At 56.5% G+C, this 20,084-nt stretch overlaps 1 protein-coding gene across 5 annotated transcripts in view; it reads left to right on the top strand.

The window, feature by feature from the left end:
* Nucleotides 1-504: 504 nt before the first annotated feature.
* Nucleotides 505-20,084, top strand: part of ZNF185 (zinc finger protein 185 with LIM domain) — a 71,547-nt gene continuing 51,967 nt past the window's right edge. For 4 of the 5 annotated variants that reach the window (XM_073013353.1, XM_007993026.3, XM_007993025.3 and 1 more), the window contains exons 1-6: nt 505-629; nt 17,080-17,158; nt 17,345-17,468; nt 17,773-17,838; nt 19,717-19,755; nt 19,871-19,948. In XM_073013353.1, the coding sequence (XP_072869454.1) occupies nt 17,125-17,158; nt 17,345-17,468; nt 17,773-17,838; nt 19,717-19,755; nt 19,871-19,948 (341 nt within the window). In that variant the 5' untranslated portion in view covers nt 505-629; nt 17,080-17,124. Of the gene's footprint in view, nt 630-17,076; nt 17,159-17,344; nt 17,469-17,772; nt 17,839-19,716; nt 19,756-19,870; nt 19,949-20,084 lie in introns of those variants that run through there. The other variant, XM_073013352.1, reaches the window with a different exon arrangement.

The raw sequence follows: 20,084 nt of genomic DNA, 5'->3' as shown, positions 1-20,084 counted from the left end.
TCCTCGCCCCTGTCTGGGATCTCCATCTGTAAAATGGATCTAGGAACAGTAGTTCTCGACTGAATTAACCCGACAGCATCTGTGGAAGTCGTTGGCCCTGTGCCGGGGCCAGATCGCGCAACTAAGAGCGGGGGCCCTTCACGTGGCGGAGGCTTCCCGGCCTGGGGCCAAGGGCCCGGAGGAATTTGCCTGGAAGTTTTCCATCACGGCAGAGCCTTCTGGAGCTCGCCCCGTGCTCGGCGAGGGGAGCCCCAGACTTGATTTCTCCAGCAGCCCCGCGAGGCGGGGCCGAGAAGGGGCGGGCGGGCGGGCGGAGGACGCTGGCGGGAGAATGTGCGGAATGTGCCAGGCGTCTCTACCTACCCCAGGAGGGGCAGAGGAAGGGGCCGGCCGAGGGGAGGGGCGAGGGGCGAGGCTCCGGGCGGCCGGAGAAAACCTGTTTGTTCTCCTGCGGGCGGAGCCCAGTCCGCGCCTACTCGCCTCCCTGCGCGCTCCCCGCTGCGCCCCGCGCCCCGCGTCCCGCGCCTGCCTCCCCGGCCCGGCCCGGCCGGGCGCTGTCCACCCGAGGGAGCCCGCGCCCCGCGACCGCCCGACCCTCCACCCGCCCACGAGCCGGGCACCTGTGCCAGGTAGGGCTGTCGAGTCGCCATCGGACGCGGCCCTGTGGGGAGGCAGTGGGGGGCACCCAGTCCGTGCGCAGCTAGGGACAAGTCAGGGCCTCAGTTTCCCCATCCATAACCCTTACCGGCTCCAAGCATCTCTCTTCGGGTTTCCCCCCGGGAGTCAGTGGATTTCTGGTTTTCGCTGTGAGTGAAAAGACTGACAGAGGAGGCCAGCGTCCCCTACTGAGGCAAGTGTCCCCCTCGCCGGCCAGATCCCTCTGTCTTGCCCTTGCTAGTAAATGGCGAGGGGCCAGGATGCTCTGAGAGTTGACTGCAGGTCTTTAAGAATCAGGGAATCTCATATCCCTCCGTCCCCCTGTGTCCATTTTATAGATGAGGAAACTGAGACCCAGAGGCTGGCTCGCCCAGAGGATCCCCTCGATCGCCCTGGGGCCTGTGATGGGCATGTGCTGGGTACAGGGCAATCTTGGGGAGGGCCATGCGGATGGTGGCTGCTCACACTCAGACAGAAGGCGCCGAATCAGGTGTCACTGGGTGTTATCGACTGGATCGGCAGTGCACCAGCTCTGTGGCTGGATTGTTTTGATGGGGGCAGGGGGAGCCAAGAGTCTGTCCTCTTTGGAAAGGCAGAGGGATACCTCGCCTTACAAAAAGGCCGAAAGCTCAGGTGCTCCTGCCTGATCTGCCACTTCTGAGCTGGGGACACCTGGGTACTCTATCGGTTTAAGGGGGTGACACGTCAAGCTACCTCCCACCCAGGGCTGCTGGGGACTCAGATAAGGTAGGTGGTGGGTGTGTTTGGGCTTTGGGACAGCTGAGGCATGGCAGGAGTTGTGTTCTTGCTTAGCCATCCGCACGGAGCCTTGACATCGTGGAAGGCTGTGCAGCATCATCTCAGGACTCAAAGCTGTGAGCCCCGAGAGAGGACCTCTCACACCCTGTCCAGCAGTGCTTGAGGCCTCAGTACCTGGACTAAGTCCTGCCTTGGTCTCATGGCTCTTCAGACTTCTGGTTGTCCTATCTGGCTGGGGGCGGGAGGCAGGGGCGCACAGGTGGATAGGCCTGAACAGAGCTGCAGAGGTAGGCTGTGGGAGGTCCTGCTTTGCCAGGGCCTCCGCTCCTCATCTGAAAAACAAGGGGCAGTTCAGAGGCCAGCAAGTGGCCAGGACACAGATGCACAGACGAGGGGCCAACCTTCTGGCAGGTCTTGGTGCCTTCCCCTCATCACTCCCAGGCCACTTCAGGAAGGGAAGGAACAGATCCCTCTCACCTGCCCCTCCTTCCAGCAATTCCCAGCCCCTGGCTGGCCGCTGTACATTCAGCCGTGTGGAGCTGGTGGAAGGCACTCAGTGCAGGGCCAGGCACGTGGCAGGTGCTCAAGATCTGTTCATTTCCATCCTCTGGACACTCATGAGTCAAGCAACAGAGGTGGCCCAGGACCACTTAGGGTGTTGCAGCTCTGAGTAGCATGAAAATATTAGGGGCTCCTCAGTCCTGGAGCAACGAGGCACCCCTGGCTGGGAAAATCAGGGAAGGCTTCCTGGAGGAGAAGGGCTTGGAAGCAGGAGGAGGAGCTCAACTGCCACCAGGCCAAGGCCCGCACGTCCTTTGGAGCTGCTCAAGTCTAACCTCCCTCTTACTCCTGGAAGATCATAAACCACTTCTTGCTGAGCTCCTGCATATGGGGGCCCACAGAGAAATCAGCTCCATGCCTTGCCCAGAGGAGTGACAGAGAGGCCATCTGTCAGTAAGAAATTGCCATCTGAATGCAAATGGCAGCAGTGATTGTCCACCTCACTTCCCGCTCAGCTTGAGTCCAGACTCCAGAAAAAGCCTTTCCCACATAAGGGCAGTGATGCCAGGGGCAGCCAGCGCCTCAGCTCAGCCTCCCTTAGCCTGACTTGCGCTCCTCGTCTTCCTGTCCAGTGTCCCCAAGGCCTCCTGAGATCTGGCAGGGCAGGGACTCTGGGTCCCCAGCACTGGGTCTGGGACCTGGCCGTGATAGGCATCGGCACCTGTTCCCTGAACTGTCTTCCGTTGCATGCCAAGCAAACTCCCCTAATTCTGGCTCAGTTCATTCTGGAAGCCGGAAGCCTGCCTTCCTCCTTCCCCACTCGAGCCTCCACAGGTGACTGACCCCTTTGGTGTGGGTTTTGCTTCAAGCCACAACTCATAAGGTGCCAGGTCACATGTAACACAAGCTTTGCTTCTGTTGGTGAGCCCTGAGGCTGCCCCCACTGCCAGTCCCTAGCAGCATGGGACAGGACCAGTGCCAGAGAGGAGAGCTGCCTTCCAGTGCTCTGGAGCCCTGAGCCGCAAACCCTTGCAGTCCGGGCCTTTGGGCTCTCATGTTTAGGGTCAGTCCAGGGGCTTTGCCTTCGTTACCGCTGTGCCTATAGTGAACCGAATGATGCCAAGACAAGGGCAGTGCCATCAGGGACTGGTCCCTGAGAGATGCTCGGGAGAGGTTGCCATCATTGCTTCCAAAGACCCGGGCAGGGCGGGAGTTGAACTGTCCCACACCTCGTCAGGTGTGTGGTAGGGGAGGGTGGCATCTTTATAGCCTAGTGGTTAAGAGAATGGCTCAGAGGTCAGACTGGGTTCAAACCCCAGCTCAGCCACCATCCAGTTGTGCAAAGTTGGGCCCTTCATGCAACCCCTTGAGGCCTCTGTTTTCTCACCAGTACAGAAGGGCGGCTAAAGCCAGGAGTACCTGCTGCACTGGGTGCCTGGCTCAGAGGTGGTGCTCTGTCACAGGAGGTAGCTGAGCCAGGACTATGGTGCCCTCCTTCAGGGCTGTGGTTGGCAAGGAGTGAGGTGGGACTAGGTGGAGAGAGAGATGCTGCCTGGGATGTGGGCTCCTACCTGAGGAAAACAGTTTAGAAATTACTGCTGATGATGCAAACAGTATCTACCCACATTTCAAATGACTCACTAGAGAACACTTAATTCTTAGGGTGATTTCTCATGCTTACTAAAGTCTGACTCGCTTTCTTTTTTGTTTTCACTTTTTTTGTTGTTGTTAGAGCTGGGGTCTCACCTTGTCACCCAGGCTGGTATACAGTGGCTAGTCACAGGCACGATCATAGCACACCACAGCCTCCAACTCTTGGGCTCAAGCGATCCTCGTGCCTCAGCCTCCCGAGTAGCTGGCACTACAGGCGAGTGCCACCATGCCAGCACTGTTGTTACTTTTTATCTTTAAGTTTTTTATTTATTTATTTTTTACCTTGAATTGATTTAAAACTCATAGAAAAGTTGTAAGAATCGTGCAGAGAACTCCTGAAGCCTTATCTGAATTCCCACTGTTAACATTTTGCCATATTTCTTATTAGTTTTCTTCACTTGTAGCCTTTGGACGGGTCAGAGGGTGGGCAGGGCTGATGTCAGTTCATTTTTCCAGTTCCCTTTTCCAAAGGGAAACTGAGGCACAGAGAGGGACTTGCTCAAGTGCCATTGATTAGAAACTGAGCCAGATTAACTTCTCTCAGGGACACACATTGATGCATTTGGCAGGTGTTTTCTTGATCACTTTCTGTGATGGGCGCTGGGGCACAGAAATGACTGAGAACTGACAGCAAAGTGGGAGGCACAGGCCTGGGTGGAGAAGAGACTGGAAAAGGAGAAGACAAGAGGCCCTGTGGGTATCATTTCTCAATGTCGGAGGTGGAATGCAGGAAGGAATCTGCAGCTTGAGCGCGTGTCCCAGGGAATTTGACTGACTGCCGAAGGGTCTTAGAGGCCACTTTCAGAAACACTGTCTAGGCTTTTCCTGTTGGGAGTGTGCTCATTTCTCATCTCAAAAGGAAGCTGGGAACTGGGAGGGTGCCTGCCTGGAGCAGGGAGGTGGGTCCCAGCCAGCCAAGAGAGCAATTCCTCACCCACTCATTAATGCCCGCTGAGCCATCCCTCTTCCCGCAGAGCTGCCCTTGGGGCTGCTGCTGCTGAGATGGCCACAGAGCTCTGAAGCCACCCCCTGGGTCAGAGAGGAGTCATAGCCTCTGGGGCCAGTGGGCAAGCTCTAGGCTGCTGGTGGTTGCTGGCGGTGGTCCCTGGCCTTGGCCCCATCTGTGGGCCCAGCTCGGGCACCCAGTCCGGGCCCTTTGGTGTAGTTCCTGTGATCTTTGGCTCAGCACGCCACTTTCTGATGACTAGGTCAGTTTCCCAGAGAGCTTGATGTGGCAAAGAGCTGCTATGAAGAGAGCAAAGCACAAGGATTTTAATCACAAGAACCGGCATCCCTGGTGAAAATGCTTACATCAGGCACTGCCTGCTTTAAACTGGGGAAAAAAAAAAACAAACAAAACCAAAACCCAAAACCCAAAACCAGGACTTGCTTCACCACTTGTGCCAGCGATCCCTTACTCATGCTTTCATTCCTCCGGGCCTGAGCCTAGGCACCTCCTTGGGAAATGCAGTGCTCTGGCTACACCCCGCTAGGCCGATTCCCCCCAGCACCCAGCCTGGTGGTTAGCGCTCTGAAAATGCTTGTTGCATACACGGCGATGTGATCTTGGGCAAGTGCGTCCTTCTCTCTGGACTTCCTTATTCTTATCCAAAAATAAGGGCAGTGTTAGAGGTAAGGGTGGAGTCGAGGGGACTCTGGGTCTAGAGTGGGCAGGAAGATGAGAAAGAGGGTTGTGGGAGGGGAGAAGGAGGATGGGGAGTCAGAGCTTCGGGGAAGGTGGGGAGGCAGCGGGCTCGTTCTGTTCCTTTTACTCCTCACTAGTGATCACCTGCGTCTAGGACAGAAGGAATTAGCTTTGGCTGATGTTAGTCAAGGGCTAGTAGGAGTGACTTCCTGTCACTGGCCCTGCTCTGGCAAAGACTGAATGGATGGCAGCAATGGTGTGTGTGTAAGGGGGGTGTTCCTAGGGGAAAGTGAAAGAGGGTAAAAGAAAGTGACCAGGTGCAGCGGCTCATGCCTGTAATCCCAGCACTTTGGGAGGCTGAGGCGGGTGGATCACTTGAGGTCACGAGTTAGAGACCAGCCTGGCCAACACGGTGAAACCCCGTCTCTATCAAAAATACAAAAATTAGCCGGGTGTGGTAGCAGGCATCTGTAATCCCAGATACTAGGGAGGCTGAGGCAGGATAATTGCTTGAACCTGGGAGATGGAGGTTGCAGTGAGCCGAGACTATGCCACTGTACTTCAGCCTGGGTGACAGAGAGAGACTCCGTCTCAAAAAAAATTAAAAAAAAAAAAAGAGAAAGGGAGTAGAGGGGAGAGAGGTGCTGTGGAGGTAGAAGTGTGGGCTCCATGACCTCTGAGCCTCCTCTGATCCCACTGGCTGCCTTGTCTGCAAATGGGACTAGCATCTCTGCATGACTGGGATTGGCTTAAGACCACACTGGCTCCCTGGCCGCAGAGACAACTGCAGGACAAGGGGTGCAGAAGCAGCCAGGGCCCTACAAGAGGGTCCCTGCCTAGTCCTCTGTTCTCTGCAGAGACATCTCAGAGGGCCCTTGAGGCCAAGCCAGCCCTGAAATGGCCCAGTTCCCTGAACAGTCGCTTGTATCTGGCTCACTGAGAACTAGAAAATGGGTGCATGGAAGCCAGGAGGAATCCCGAGGCCCCAAAGAGTGGTGGGTGGCCGGGGCTGCCTTCTCCCCTCCTCCTCACCCCCAGCTCCCCACCACCTTGGGAAGGAGCTGGCCTGACTTAGATGTCTGCCTCCCAGGGCCCCTCCAGCGCAGACGCCGAAAAGTCTAGATGCTGGGGTGTTAGGGGTGGATGGGGAGAGGTGAAATTCCAGACTTTCATGCAGAAGTCATTTACCTGTAAAGCACATTTACAAATACCACCCCCCATGCGTTCTTTTTCCATATTATATTTTTCCCTCTGCAACCCAAGTCTTTTTCAGCTCTTTTTTTTCCACTTGCTGCTCCTTTTTCCTGCCACCCTGTTGGCCTCCAGGCGAGAGCCCCTGGGACTGGAGCATCCCAGGCAGGTCGTGCATTCTGGCTCTGGCAAGAGAGGCCCAGCCTAGGCCTCCTTGGAGCTGCACGCTGAGCAGCAGACTAGGAGGCTCAGACGGGATCCAGCTGCTCAGCCCTGCCCATGGTCCCTAAATCACCTTTGAAGGGCCCCACCCCCCTGGATCTCAGCAACTCCTGGAACAGCAGCTACAGCCGCTGCAGCGGTGCCTGTGGTGGTGCCTGCTCCATCCCCTTCACAGAGGAAAGCAGGAAAGCAACCTGTCTGCTGACTGTTGCCTTGCCAGCTGCTGGGACTCCAGTGCAGGAGACCGGGAATCAGAATGTCCTGATTCACCAGACCTGGCCACAGGAGGCTGCTTCATCAAATGTAACGTTTCATCATTCCAACCCTTTTGGTCCAGAAAATCAGCACCCGCACCGGCTTAAATCAGCCTGGGTCCAAACTGAGTCAGCCAAGGGCGTACCTTGAGAAAGGACGGGGTGAGGGCATCTGAGCGGGGGTGGAGGTCGTGCTTCCTGACTTTATAATTCCTCAGCCCCCTCACACTCCTTGCCGTGACTGGCACTTGGAGCGTGCAGGCTTGTCCCTGCACTTCCCAAGGCAGCCTCCAGGAGGAGTCTGTGCCACAGCCAAGGCTCTCCCCACCGTGCTAGCCTTTGACCTCAGCCCCCTCCCGGGGAAGTATCATTGCTTGGGGGCCTGTGGCCTTGGTGATGACCCGAGGGGCTGCACTGAAGCCTCCACCTTCCTCACACTACCAGGTGCAGGGGCCAGGGAGCATTTTGAGAATGGGGCTTCCTTAAGCCCATTCCACCTCCCGCGGGCACAACAGAGTATTCTCTTTTACCTCAGAGTTTAGAAGTGAAGGTCAGGAAGGGTGAGTGATGTGTCCAGTGACTAAAACCCAGGCCCTTGGACTCCTTGTCAATATTCCTTCCTTTGCTCCAGAGTTGGAAGAGCCGGCATGGGTGTGTGGCTTTGTGGCCTTGACCAAGCCCTCCACAGCTCTGACGGCACCACTGTGCCCGTCTCATGACATGACAGATGATAAGGCATGGCTGGCTCTGCGCTGAGGCCTTCTGAATATGTTGTGCCCCTACTACCCTCTCAGCATCTGTTTCTTCTGCCCCATCTGGCTCAGGGCTGCAGTCTGGCCACAGAGAGGGAAGCTCTCTAAGGAAGGAGAATGGGCTAGGAGAAGCCATCTGCTGCCCCTTGTTTAGCAGGCTGCATTCTCCAGCAAGCCAGCTCTGACTATCTCAGTGGTGCCCTTCTCCTGGTCACCCAGACTGCTCTGTTCCTGGGGCAGCTCATGACACTGCGAGGAGTTTGTGAAGGGTCTTTCATGGGAGGGCCCTTACTCTGAGCTCACAGACATTTGCTTGAAAGACAGCAAAAGAGGACCTCAGACATGCGGACTTTTCTTTGAATCCTTTTCCTGACACTAGGGCCGCTGGAGGCTCTTTGCCCAAAGGGAACATTTACAGTGAGAAATGGACAGGAGCCTCGACACCCCCACCCTATGCAGAATTCGACCTCCACCCCTATTTTACCAAGGCATGTCCTCCAGCAAATGAAGCTGTCAGACAGGTTCAGGGAAGGGGGGTGGTCACAGCCTGGGAGGGAGCTGCCTCCTTCTCACCCTTGGTGCTGGTGGTGGTGGTCCCCAGGTTGAGTTGGACCAGAATGGAGAGGTGGAGGGACTCTGGCCAGGGGAGCTACCTAGGCTGGCTGGGCTCTGGGGCTTGGGCAGCTGGGAGCCTTGGGTTTGTAAAGCCCAACTCTGGCTCTTGTAGGAGGACTAGGGGAAAGGTGTAAGAGCTGGGGTCACCCTTACACATGTGTTTCTCCATGGTTTGGTCATTGCCACCCTTTTCGAATGGTGGGGAGCCAAGACACCATAAGGGGAGGAAGGATTTGCCCAGGGTGGCAAAGCTGGGATGAGTCTCCTTCCCAGAGACCAGTCATCTTCTCTGAGGGTCCCAGCAGGGATCAGCCCCGGCAGGTATCTAAGCTAAGGGATCAGCACTGTCTGGGTCCACCCATCTCTAGTAACAAGTTCTTGGGAGACAAGGGACTTATCCCTCTACCACTTACCTCATGACCGGATAGGAGTACTTACATTTCTGCTATGGGGCCAGGCCTAAGTGCTGGTCCCCAGCTATATTCTGGGCCTCTGCCTCCATTAAAGCTCCTTGTCCCAGAGCCACATGAAAGTGCTTGCAGACAGAGCTTTCCTAAAACATAGCCGAGGTTTCCTAAAACATAGCCGAGGTTTCCTAAAACATCGCCGAGGTTTCCTAAAACATCGCCGAGGTTTCCTAAAACATACCAATCAGCCTCTGCAGTGGCCAAGTCTTGATGGCTTCATCCACTTATACTTGACAGATCTATATTTGGTCCCTGTACTTGAGGGGCAGCACTCCGGGCTATGCCCCCTTTCTTGTCCCGTCCAGGAGTTTCCTTATGCTGACTCCTGACCCACCCCAAAGGGGTCCACACAGATCTGAGCTGTGAGTGATCCCTGTGAGCCTAGCTGAGGTTGGCACGTGCGGGGTGGCAGAGCTGGGTGTCTGCTCAGCTCCTGGGTGCAAAGCATCCCAATTTACCTTTGGGAACGAAGCCCTTCTGCTTGCACCTCTGCCTGTGGCACACTTGCTCCTGTTTGTGCATGGCACCCCGTGCCCAGCACGCATGAACTGAGACAAGCCCTGACACCCGTGCCCTCTGGCTGCATCTCCTCCATGCGCCGCAGCAATATTCAATGCTCCGGGAAGGGAAGGCTGAAGGCGTTTTGCTCCTTTGCCCTCCCAGTTTGCTTAGGGGGCCCCTGCCTGGCATCCTACTTCCCTTCTGCACAATTTGGGAGCCATCCTAATCCTCTGCAAGCCGGATTCTCTGGGGAGCCAGGCAGTGGGGAAGTTCTACAAAACTTTATCTGAGTTAGTCCTCTCATCTTGGAGGCTGAGCACGTCCTGTGGTGTGACAGGGAGCCTTTTCTCCTGCCGCTCCCATCTGTGTCCATCTCCTCATGCTCCAGCACCTGCGTCATTGCCTGCTGCCGCCCCCACTCCTCCAGCGCACGGGAATCTGCATACATTAGCCCCCTGTGTCAGCTCCCCTCTCACTCCACTCACTGATGACACCAGGCTTGCTGTGGTTGGAATAACAGGCTCCCTTCAGCCACCTCATTGGCTCCTCGCTCCTATCCATCCAATCAGGGCCAGGGGCCCCTTCCTTTGAGGTTGCTGGGCAGCCTTCAGAGGCTGCAGTAGCAGGGAGAAAGGTGGGGCAGGAACATGCCCATGGGCATTTGGAGGCCATCTGAATTCAGGGAAGACCTGTCCCCATCTCCCCCACCCAACTCTGCCACGGACACTTCCCCTGATTGCCATCTCTCAGCCCACTTGGCCCGAGACAGGAAGAGGGAGAAAGAAGTGGATGAGAGGTGGGCTGGGACACCTGCCTGCTGTCTGAGGTGGCCCGGCCTGTGCAAGAGGAGCTGGACTTGGCCCTGAACTGCCCTAACAGTCTAGTGTTGTCTGAGTACAGGGCTTTGCTCAGAGTCAGCACAGAGAGGAGTACTGTGGAGTGTGGCCACATCTAGTGGGGCTCCAGGGGTGCACCACGAGGGACAGTCCATGCAGAAGGTATCAGATAAGCCAGCCATTCCTTTGGTGGCCCAGGCCAGGTCCTAAGCAGGATGATATGGAGATTTCCAAAAAAACCAGAAGTCTTCTCCCAATCAAGGTAGAAATGAGGGCCATGGTACTGAAAAGGCCTAGAGTGGCTGTCCAGACCAGAAATGTGCCCACACAGCCATCAAGACACCCGCGTGATGGCATGAGAAATTCAGAGAGGCACATGCTTTAGCTTGGGGTGTCCCGTCAGGAAGAGACCCGGTGAGCAGGCCCACAGATGCCACCTTCCAGATGAGGAGACCTAGACTTGGAGAGTGGGATGTCACAGTCATGTGAGGCCACTTAGGGAAGAGGAGCAGAGATGTAAGCACAGAGGCCACAGCTCCTGGGGACAGTGTTTGCTTTCGGGCTATGTGGCCTCTCTGGGTGTCAGGGCTAATGGACTTTGAAAGAAGCCTGAGTTCCCAGAGGAAAAGAAATACTGGAAGACTTGGGCAGGTAGAAGGCCCCTGGTGCCACTTTCAAAGGTGGCTAAGGAAGGAACATTTGCTCTCCATCTTCATGGCAGGATAAATGGGAAGGTGCAGGGACCCCAGTTACAGCGGTTTCTTTTTCTTCAGGAACTTTTTCTGAATGTTTCTCAGACACAAGCCCAGAGGCATGAGAGAGCTTGACATACTGAACTCAGATGGAGAGTGCAGGGCTGTGGGAGTGGCTGGGCTGCTCCATGGGGTCGTGGAGTCACATGTGGCAGGCCTCTGTGGCTCCATCAGGCCGAGCAGCATAGGCAGGTATGGGGCGGCTGGCCTGAGTCTGCAGAGTCTCCTCCCTCCAGCGGGTGAGCATCGCTGCATGTGCCCAGTGGTTTGGAGGAAGCCATAGAGGCGGCTGGTGGTGGGTGTGCCCCAGGAGCCCTCGAGGCCATTGTGCGTGGGCTTACCTGGGCCACTGCGTGGCTGGGGCTCAGAGCCCTGGGAGCGTGGCCAGGGCCAGACACGGGCCCACTCCTGGCTGACTGTGCTGAAGGTGAAGCAGGAGCATTGGCACAGTTCTTGTGCACGAGCTGCACACGGTGCTGCTGGCCTTTGGGGACCTGATCCCAGGAGTGTGTGTGCAGGGTGCCCGCCTGACACAGGTGTCGTGCTCCAGCAAGGGAAGCCAGTGCTGTTATTGCTTCCCAGAGGAAGGCATGGTTCTCATCGCAGAGCAGAGCCCAGGCCACCGTCCCAGTGGCCAGGTCTTCCGGCCGCTTTGCTGGGACCTGGGTGCAGCCCTGGGGAGGGCAAGAGTCTTGCACACAGGCTCTGGAGGCTTCACTGGCTCCCCAAATGGAGTTCACATCCACTAATGACTATCCCAAGAGAGTGGAGAGCTGAGGGTGGCCCTGGGGCAGCAGCCATGGTGACCAGAGGGTTTATCTGCCAAGCCTCTCTGGTGGGCGCTCTCTCCCTGGGCAGACTGGGTCTGTCCCCCCACCCCCTGCTGCCACCCACATGAGAGCAGACATAGGCATCCCACGTCCACACCTGAGCCATAACCAGTTCTGTGCCCAGCTCTTCAGACCTTCTGGATGTGAGCCTCATGAGCAGGGAGTTGTCCTTGCCCCCTGGAGTACTCTGCTGTCTGTGCAGGTCCCTCTGGCTGACTTGCCATGGGCTGGGGAGCCAGGGCGGGATTGCGTGGGGTGGGAGAGAAGCCATCAGCGGGCCTCATGCGCCCTCCTGTCCTGTCATCTCTCCCCTGGGCCCCATACATGTGTGAACGGAGAAGCTGGCCTCCTGCTTCCAGGGATGCCACCGCCACTGCCACTGTCACTGCTGCAACCTCTGTCTGGCATCCGGCCCAAAACACCCCTGCCTGCTCTCTGCTTCCTTCTCCACCCCAGCTTGCGGGAAAAGAGGAGACCCCGGGAAGAGGCCGAGGCTGCAGCACAACATGGCCCAAAGTGGTGCACAGCACAGCTGGGCCCCAGAGGCTGACGGCCTCTTGCTACTGTGGGGATTTCCTCCTCAGAGTGAACAAGCAAGAGAAGTCCCTGCATCCATTCACTCTCCTCACCTCCCATCCTTCTGGGCACTGCCCGCCTGGCATCAAGTCTTTTTTTTTTGAGATGGAGTCTCTGCTGCCCAGGCTGGAGTGTAGTGATGCGATCTCAGCTCACTGCAACCTCCGCCTCCCAGGTTCAAGTGATTCTCCTACCTCAGCCTCCTAAGTAGCTGGGATTATAGGCACGTGCCACCATGCCTGGTTAATTTTTGTATTTTTAGTAGAGATGAGGTTTCCCCATGTTGGCTAGGCTGGTCTTGAACTCCTGATCTCAGGTGATCCACCCACCTTGGCCTCCCACAATGCTGGGATTACAGGCGTGAGCCACCACGTCCGGCCCTGGCATCAACTCTTGAGACCAATCCCTTGGCTGCCCAAGCATACCCCACTCCCACTTCATTTGGGTAAACCACTGTTGGTCTCATCTTTAGTACACAGAAGATACACGTTCATGACAGGAAAATTAGAAATATACGAAAGAGCAAAATATTTTGGTGTATATCTTTGCAAATTTTTCCCCTGTACATTTTTATGTAAATATAATTTGAGTTAGATGACACCATCATACACATCCTGCTTTACAGGCTGCTTTTCACTGAGTGATGTATAGAAGCTGTACACAGTACAGGCTTACAAAGCATGTTAAATACTACATGTCTCAGTATGATTTGTAATAACTGCATAGTATTTACTGGAATGGATAGACTATAATATGTTTAACTATGACTGATGGGCATGTAGATTATTGCCACATTTTCACCATCATACTCAACACTGTGATGACACCTGTCTCATATACCTCTTTGTTGTACTCGTGCAATTTCTTCCTCAGGCTACTTGGCTGTGGGGGGAATTGCTGGACCAGCGGGCCTGCCCTTAAGCCTTTTGATACATACAGAAACTCAACCTGTCGAAAGATTCCTGCTTTCCCTTCCCACAAGAGCCACCAGGAAGCCACTTCTGGAGGGGTCCACATTCCATCCTCCAAGGCTGCTTACATCTGTAGCAAGGGTCTTCCTGGCTGTCACTGAGTGCAGGGCCACTCTGCCCTGCTGTCTGTGAAGGGCTGGACAAGGGGAGGGGGCGGTGGGTCTGGGAGGAGACCTAGGTCCCAGCAGGGGTCGGTGGCTTCAGGCAGTCACTCCCTGGTGGGGTGTGCTGGGCTGTCACGGGGTGCCTGGACCTGATCCTTGTTGAGGATGGGGGAGGAGCAGGACTTGTCTGGGAAGACTTGGGTCTGCAGGTCTGTGCCTGGCTGTTGGAGTTAGGGGAGGGGAGCGCCCAGTAGGAGCAGGGCTGGCCTCGACATGCTGGGCCCTGAGGGAGAAGCAGGGCTTAGGCTGGCAGGAGTTGGAAGGGCATTTCAGCTGGGTGGACCAGCATGAGCCAAGGCACAGGCATTCACCTGGCAGGGCTACCTTCCAGGGACTCCAAGGCACATGGTCTGCTTGGAGCACAGTGTCGGCATTGGGGGGGAAAGAGGCCGACTCAGGGGACTGGTGATTTTGCTCCCAGTCTTAGAAACAGTGGGGAACCGTCCGGTGCTGACTGAGAATTGAAGGCTGGTGTGGGCCAAGTGGGATTAGAGACCAATGAGTGTTGCCTGGAAGAGGCGCAGATAAAGGCAGCAGGCCAGGGACCAGGGAGGAGGTCACAAGGGATCGTGGCCTAGACCAGGACAAATTGGAGGGAGAAGCCAGCTCAGCAGATGGGATGTATATTCCAAACTCATTTGCCCACCCCACCCCACCCCATCCCATCCCATCCCATCCCATCCCATCCCATCCCATCCCATCCCATCCATCCCATCCCATCCCATCCCATCCATCCCATTCCATCCATCCCATTCAACCCATCCCATCCATCCCATCCCATCCCATTCATCCCATCCCATCCATCCCATTCCATCCATCCCATTCATCCCATTCCATCCCATCCCATCCACCCCATCCATCGTATCCCATTCTATCCATCCCATCCCATCCATCCCATCCCATCCCATCCCATCCCATCCCATCCCATCCATCCCATTCCATCCCATCCCATCCATCCCATCCCATCCCTCCCATCCCATCCCACCACATCCCATCCCATCCACCCCATCCATCGCATCCCATTCTATCCATCCCATCCCATCCCATCCATCCATCCCATTCCATCCCATCCCATCCATCCCATCCCATCCCATCCCATCCCTCCCATCCCATCCCACCACATCCCATCCCATCCCATCCATCCCATTCCATCCCATCCCATCCCATCCCTCCCATCCCATCCCACCACATCCCATCCCATCCCATCCCATCCCATCCCATCCCATCCCATCCCATCCCATCCATTCCATCCCATCCCATCCCATCCATCCCATCCATCCCATCCATCCCATCCCCTCCCAACCATCCCATCCCATCCATCCCATCCAACACATCCCATCCCATCCCACTGCCTCATCATCACTTTGAAGACTCCTTGTCCCAAAGAACTGCCTTACACTTCATCGTATGGAAAGACTCTACCTTGGCGGAGATTTTTCTAACTCTTTCATATTTATTGTCTCATCAAAAAGGAAATTTCAGTTGTGAGACTCAGCCAGGTGTGAGGGAAAGGAGCCCATGAAGAAGCACCAGCCCAGGTCTTTGCCTGGCAATAAACCTGGAGTCTTCTGAATGGAGTCTCAGCTATAAAGACGGGACTGAAGGCAGCATGGCACCCTCTGCAGGGGACCGATGGTGTTCCCACCCAGCCCTGTCCTCGATTGCCATGGGACCCTTTGCCTCTGTCATTCTGCATGTGCAATAGTGTCTGTCTTGACTTTGGAAGTGGCTTATTTGGTCCTGATTTGTCAGGAAACTTCTAGGCAATGTGGCCATCAGGTTTGACAAGGGGTAACTGATGAGTCCTTGTGCCTAGTACTGGGCCTGGGATGGAGTCCACTCCCCAAACTGTGGATGACTGTCACCTGCTTGCCACATTCATATGTGGAAGCTGGTGGCTGCAGTCCCTGAGGCCTTAGAAAGGAGTATGTCTTTGAGGTGCCCGGCACAAAATAAGTCATACTAGCTGGTACAGCCTAGCAAGGTTAGAAGGAACCTAAAGACGAAAGACTAGGAGGTCCTCCTGCACGTGAAAAGCTGAGGCCCAGATGAAATGAGGAACTCTCCTAAGGTCTGTAGTCAGTCAGTGGCACCCAGAGACTCTGCCCATGTGCCCTGCCCATGGGGCCACTCCACAGACTGCTGGGATGGGGACAGTTGGGCCTGTATGGCCCTAGGATCACCTGTGGAGTGAGCTCCACTCAACAGAAGTCTAACCTGGCAGCTTTGGTTCAGGGCTGGGCATGTGGGGCTCCCATTTGCAGTGATGAGGTGCCATTCCTGGCACACAGCAGGCTCGGGCTGTCTGGGCTGCTCATTCAGTGCAGTTTATGGAACAGCCGGCTCCTGCTGATGTGGCGAATTTGGTTTGCTCTCGTCCCCCTGCCCTGCCCATTTGACTGTTCCCCTGACCTCCACAGAAACACGTCCAGGCCCCGCCAGCTGGCAGCAATGCTGAGCTGGTCAGACCCTAGCCCTGGAGGGGCCCAGGGGATGGAAGACCCTGGAGAGAAAGGCTCTTCTGCCTTGTGACTATGCCAGCACAGCCAGGGCCCTACTTCCTGTCATGCCCACAGGCCTGAGTCCCCAGTCTCTCTTTTGAGGCCCAAGGGGTCGGCTGTGGCCACTCAGGGCTCCCAGCCTGGAGAGCCAGCTTCATCACCCTGGACCCTCCTCCGGAGCAAATAGCCCTTGAGACCACCACAGCTAACCCTTCATGGGCATGAGAGGGCAGCACTTGGCTCAAGGGCAGAGAGGCTGTAGGCAGTGTGGCACATTCTGGGCAGCATGAGCAGCATCGGGCTCAGGGGTCAGAGCAGGGCGAGAATACACAGAGGAAGAGGAAGCAGAGCTCGAGGCAGCTGTGGGCGAGGGGCGTAAGGAAGCCCTTACCACAATGCCACACTCGCCTGGTCCCTGAGGGCCACTAGGATTTGGCAGTGGGGCCCTGGGCTTTCCCCACTGAAGGTGGAGCCAACCCCTGAAGGAAACAGGGCTGCACACCCCAGACCATTCTTGTGCTGTTTGAGGACCACCCACCGCGCCTCTCCTAGCAGATGACTTGAGAGCTACTGCTGCTTGGCTCCTGTTCAGGTGGTGCCAGGTACTTATAGGAACATTGGCGCATTCCATCCTCACAGCAGTCCTGTCCTGAAAGGTAGAATTTTTTTTTAATTATCATTTTACAAATGATGAAACTGAGGCAGCTCAGAGAGGTTAGCTGAGCTGCCCAAGGTCTGCCAGAAAACTCCTAAGGGGTGAGAGGCAAGGTCCAACCCCAAAGCAGCTGGTCCCCTTGCCCATCCCTCCCAACAGGCCATCTGCCTGCCCTGAAGCTGTTCGGCTTTAGACGCACTCTGTCCTACCCTCTTGAGTCCACCGGTGCCAGCTGTCTCCCCGACACTCCCCCAGCCTGAGCCAGGCCATTAGCACTTTGTAGGAGGGTTCATGTTCTGTTATCAGTGATCGCTTTGAACAGACAGTCCCTGGCAGCCCCTGAGCTCCACATTCTCTACGTGAGCAGCCCTGGGCAGGCAGGTGGGTGTGCCGCTGGGCAGCAGCAGGTACAGTGAGTGCTTGCCCCTGGCTTCTGCCCATACTTAGCACTCCACCAACGCTTGCCACCCCCAATGTGCAGAGGGCAGTCTGGATGATCTTGATGTACCAGGACACATATGGTCACCTGCAAGACACTACAAATGAAGTGACAGCATTTGCTTGCCTTTATCCCCAGAAGCCCTGCTGAATCAACTGAGAAGAGACCTGCGGAGCAATCACCATGAGTATCTCAGCTCTTGGAGGCAGCACCAAAGGTGAGGCCTGGGCTCCCTGGTGTCCCGGGCTCTGCTTGGGGCTGTTTTCTTCCAAGCCTGCCCCTACAGGCCGCAAGCACTGTCCCAGCAGCAAAGGGAGAGCAGCATACTGGGAGGACTGGAACGGAGGCCGAGGGTCCCGGGGCTGCGTTCCTCTTTTGAGGCTGTTGGCTTTTCCTACCACAGGGAAGCCTCTGCCATCAGGTGAGGAGGAGCGCAATAACGTCCTCAAGCAGATGAAAGTGCGAACCACGCTGAAGGGGGACAAGAGCTGGATCACCAAGCAGGATGAATCGGAGGGTCGCACCATGTAAAGCAAGGAGGCCGGGAGGGACCGCAGCAACGTGGGGGCGTGCAATCCGTGGGGGTCTGACCATACCTGGGGATGCAAAGGGGCTTCCACCGTTCAGAGCTCCACCAGGCCATGTAGAGGACAGAGCATGGGAAAGGCTATCCAGCAATGTCACAGGGTGGGAGGGCCCCTGGTTGCCTGGGAAGGAGAATATGAGGCACAAATGGCAAGACTAGCTGGGCAGCCTCTAGGGTGGAGGCCACAGGGTGGCAGGTGGCAGGGAGTCTTGGAGCCACTCTTTCAGGATGCCTCTTTCCCCCAGAGAGCTGCCCTCAGGTCGGAGTCGTGCCACATCCTTTTCATCAGCTGGGGAGGTTCCGAAGCCCAGGTAAGAGGTGGTGCTCAGGTGGCTGGTGGGTCAGCCCCAGGGACTCTCCTGCAGCTTGGGGTCAGCCCTCAACAGGGAGGGGTGGGCAGTCCACAGGGGACAGGGATGCAGCCCCAGCCAAGGGTCTGCAATGAGTAATTTGAAATCTGCAGGAAGGGGAGTGTAGGAGTCACTTGGTCCAGGCCCTTGGCCTTGCTGTGTGGCTGTGGGGCAGCTGACTTCCCTGCTGGGCCTCCATGGCTCCAGCTGTTAACTGGGATTGAAGTTGTCTTTAAGAAGACGATTATTCTGACCTCCCACTCATTCCCTGCAGGGAGTGAGACTGCCTCTGAGATGCTTTGGGCAGCTTCCAGAGTCACAGTGACTCACTCCTGCAGGTCGCCCTGACTGCTTGAGTGTACTTGGGACTTGGCATGCCTGTAGAGAGGCATGAGTTTGCTCTGACTGTCTCCCAAGTTTATCGTGACATATTTTGTCAGCTGACCAAGGAGAACTGGCTTCTGTCTCTTTTGGGGACTTTTCCACAACAGTGTTCAGAGGGGCTCTGAAGCGTAGGCACACCCTGCTGGCATCTGGAGGAACTGCTCCTGACAGAGAAAGGGAACTGAAATTCAGGCTTGCTTCTTGCTCCAAACAGCTGACAGGTGGCTTCTCAGGGGGTGGTAGAGGCAGTGGCAGCCTCTGGAAGGGAAGGCCTCAAGTTTACAGCCGGCACACAGGGCTGCCTTTAGTAACTACGGTCTCTCTGTCACCCCTCAATGACTCAGCTCCCACTACCTGCCAGGTCCCATGCTGGGCACAGAGGATGCAGTAGTGGCCAAGACAAAGGCCCTGTCTTCGGGAAACTGACATCCCAGCAGGGGACTCAGGCAGGACCCTAATAAACAGTTGAATACAAGAGCGAGAACCCCCATGTGTGCCTGCAACATGGCCACCTCTGGGAGGCTGTCTCTTGTTAGGGATGGAGATTGTGGGGATGGAGACTACTGGGGCTCTGTTGCCCTTGACCCAAACCCTGATGCTCCAGCCCAAATCCCATCCATTGCAGGACAGAAGGGTCTACCCTGACCCCTTGACTCCTCCGCTAACTCTGAGGCGGACTCTTTGCAGGGGCCCTTAACTCCTGCCCGAGGCCAGAACTTACAGGCCGACCACACCCAGCTGTCAGCTCCCTGCCTGCTCACCTTAGCTGCCCCCTGAGTTATCTGAGCACCCTCAGTTGCTGCCAAGCAGAAGGTCTCAAACACCTGGAGCCTAATGTATCCCAGCCACTGAACAAGCCCTGGCCACGCCCTCTCCTCTCAAACTTCCACCAAGACTTGGGGTGTGGGCATGCAAGGAGCTGGAGCAAAGAGGGCCCTGAGGGACAGGAAGGGGGACAACTGGCTTTGGTTGGCTGCTGCCTGGGCTCTCACCCTCAAGTCCTCATGCGCCTTCCTGGTGGAGGCTGTTGAGGGAGATCAGGTCAGGCCCCGGGCTGAGGGGAAGCCTCTGGCTCTGACTGGGGAGCCTCCAGCCTGCACTGGTTCAGCCCCAAGCACAGAGGATGGGATGGCTGTCAGCTGAGAGGAGCGCTCCCTCGGCGCAGCACTGGGGCCCGGTTGGCCAAGGAGAAGCTGGACTTTGGAGAGGCCATCAACCTGCCATGAGGAGTCACCTTGGGCTCTTTTCCTGGGGGAGCATGAAGGAAACAGGCAGAGTGGAGCAGGCACCTGACTGGTGGCACAGGGGGCTGGCACCCCTCGTTTCTGCTGTACTGGGACACCTGTAGCACTTGCCAGCCAACCTTATTTGCTATAGTTAAGGGCAGGATAAAGTAGGATGACCTGAGCCCTCCAGCAAACCTCGCTTCACTCCACCCCTCCTTCCCTTTGGCAGGCCTCCGAGCACAAGGGCTCCGACTGGCTACATCATCCGGTAAGTGACCGCAGGACTCTGCCGGCTTTCCTGTGCCCACTCGTACCACCCCTTGACTTCTTACCCCTCCAGCCCCTCCAGGGAGCTCACCAGCATCTCCTGGACTCTCTTTTAGGGGAGTGTTCACCAAGCCCATAGACAGCTCTTCCCAGCCCCAGCAGCAGTTCCCCAAGGCCAACGGGACTCCAAAAAGGTGTGTCCATGGGGTGCTGGCCAGTCGGCCAGTGGGGAGGTGTGAGGGCCTGGTCTGGGCTCGTGGCAAAGAGAGCGCTCTGCCTGTCAGGAGTGTGGGGCCTTGGAGGTGCCAGTTCTCATCCTGTGTAGGGCAG

Source organism: Chlorocebus sabaeus, chromosome X, assembly GCF_047675955.1.
Source record: "Chlorocebus sabaeus isolate Y175 chromosome X, mChlSab1.0.hap1, whole genome shotgun sequence".
Lineage (NCBI taxonomy): Eukaryota > Metazoa > Chordata > Mammalia > Primates > Cercopithecidae > Chlorocebus > Chlorocebus sabaeus.
This window is presented reverse-complemented; position numbering and strand designations above follow the sequence as displayed.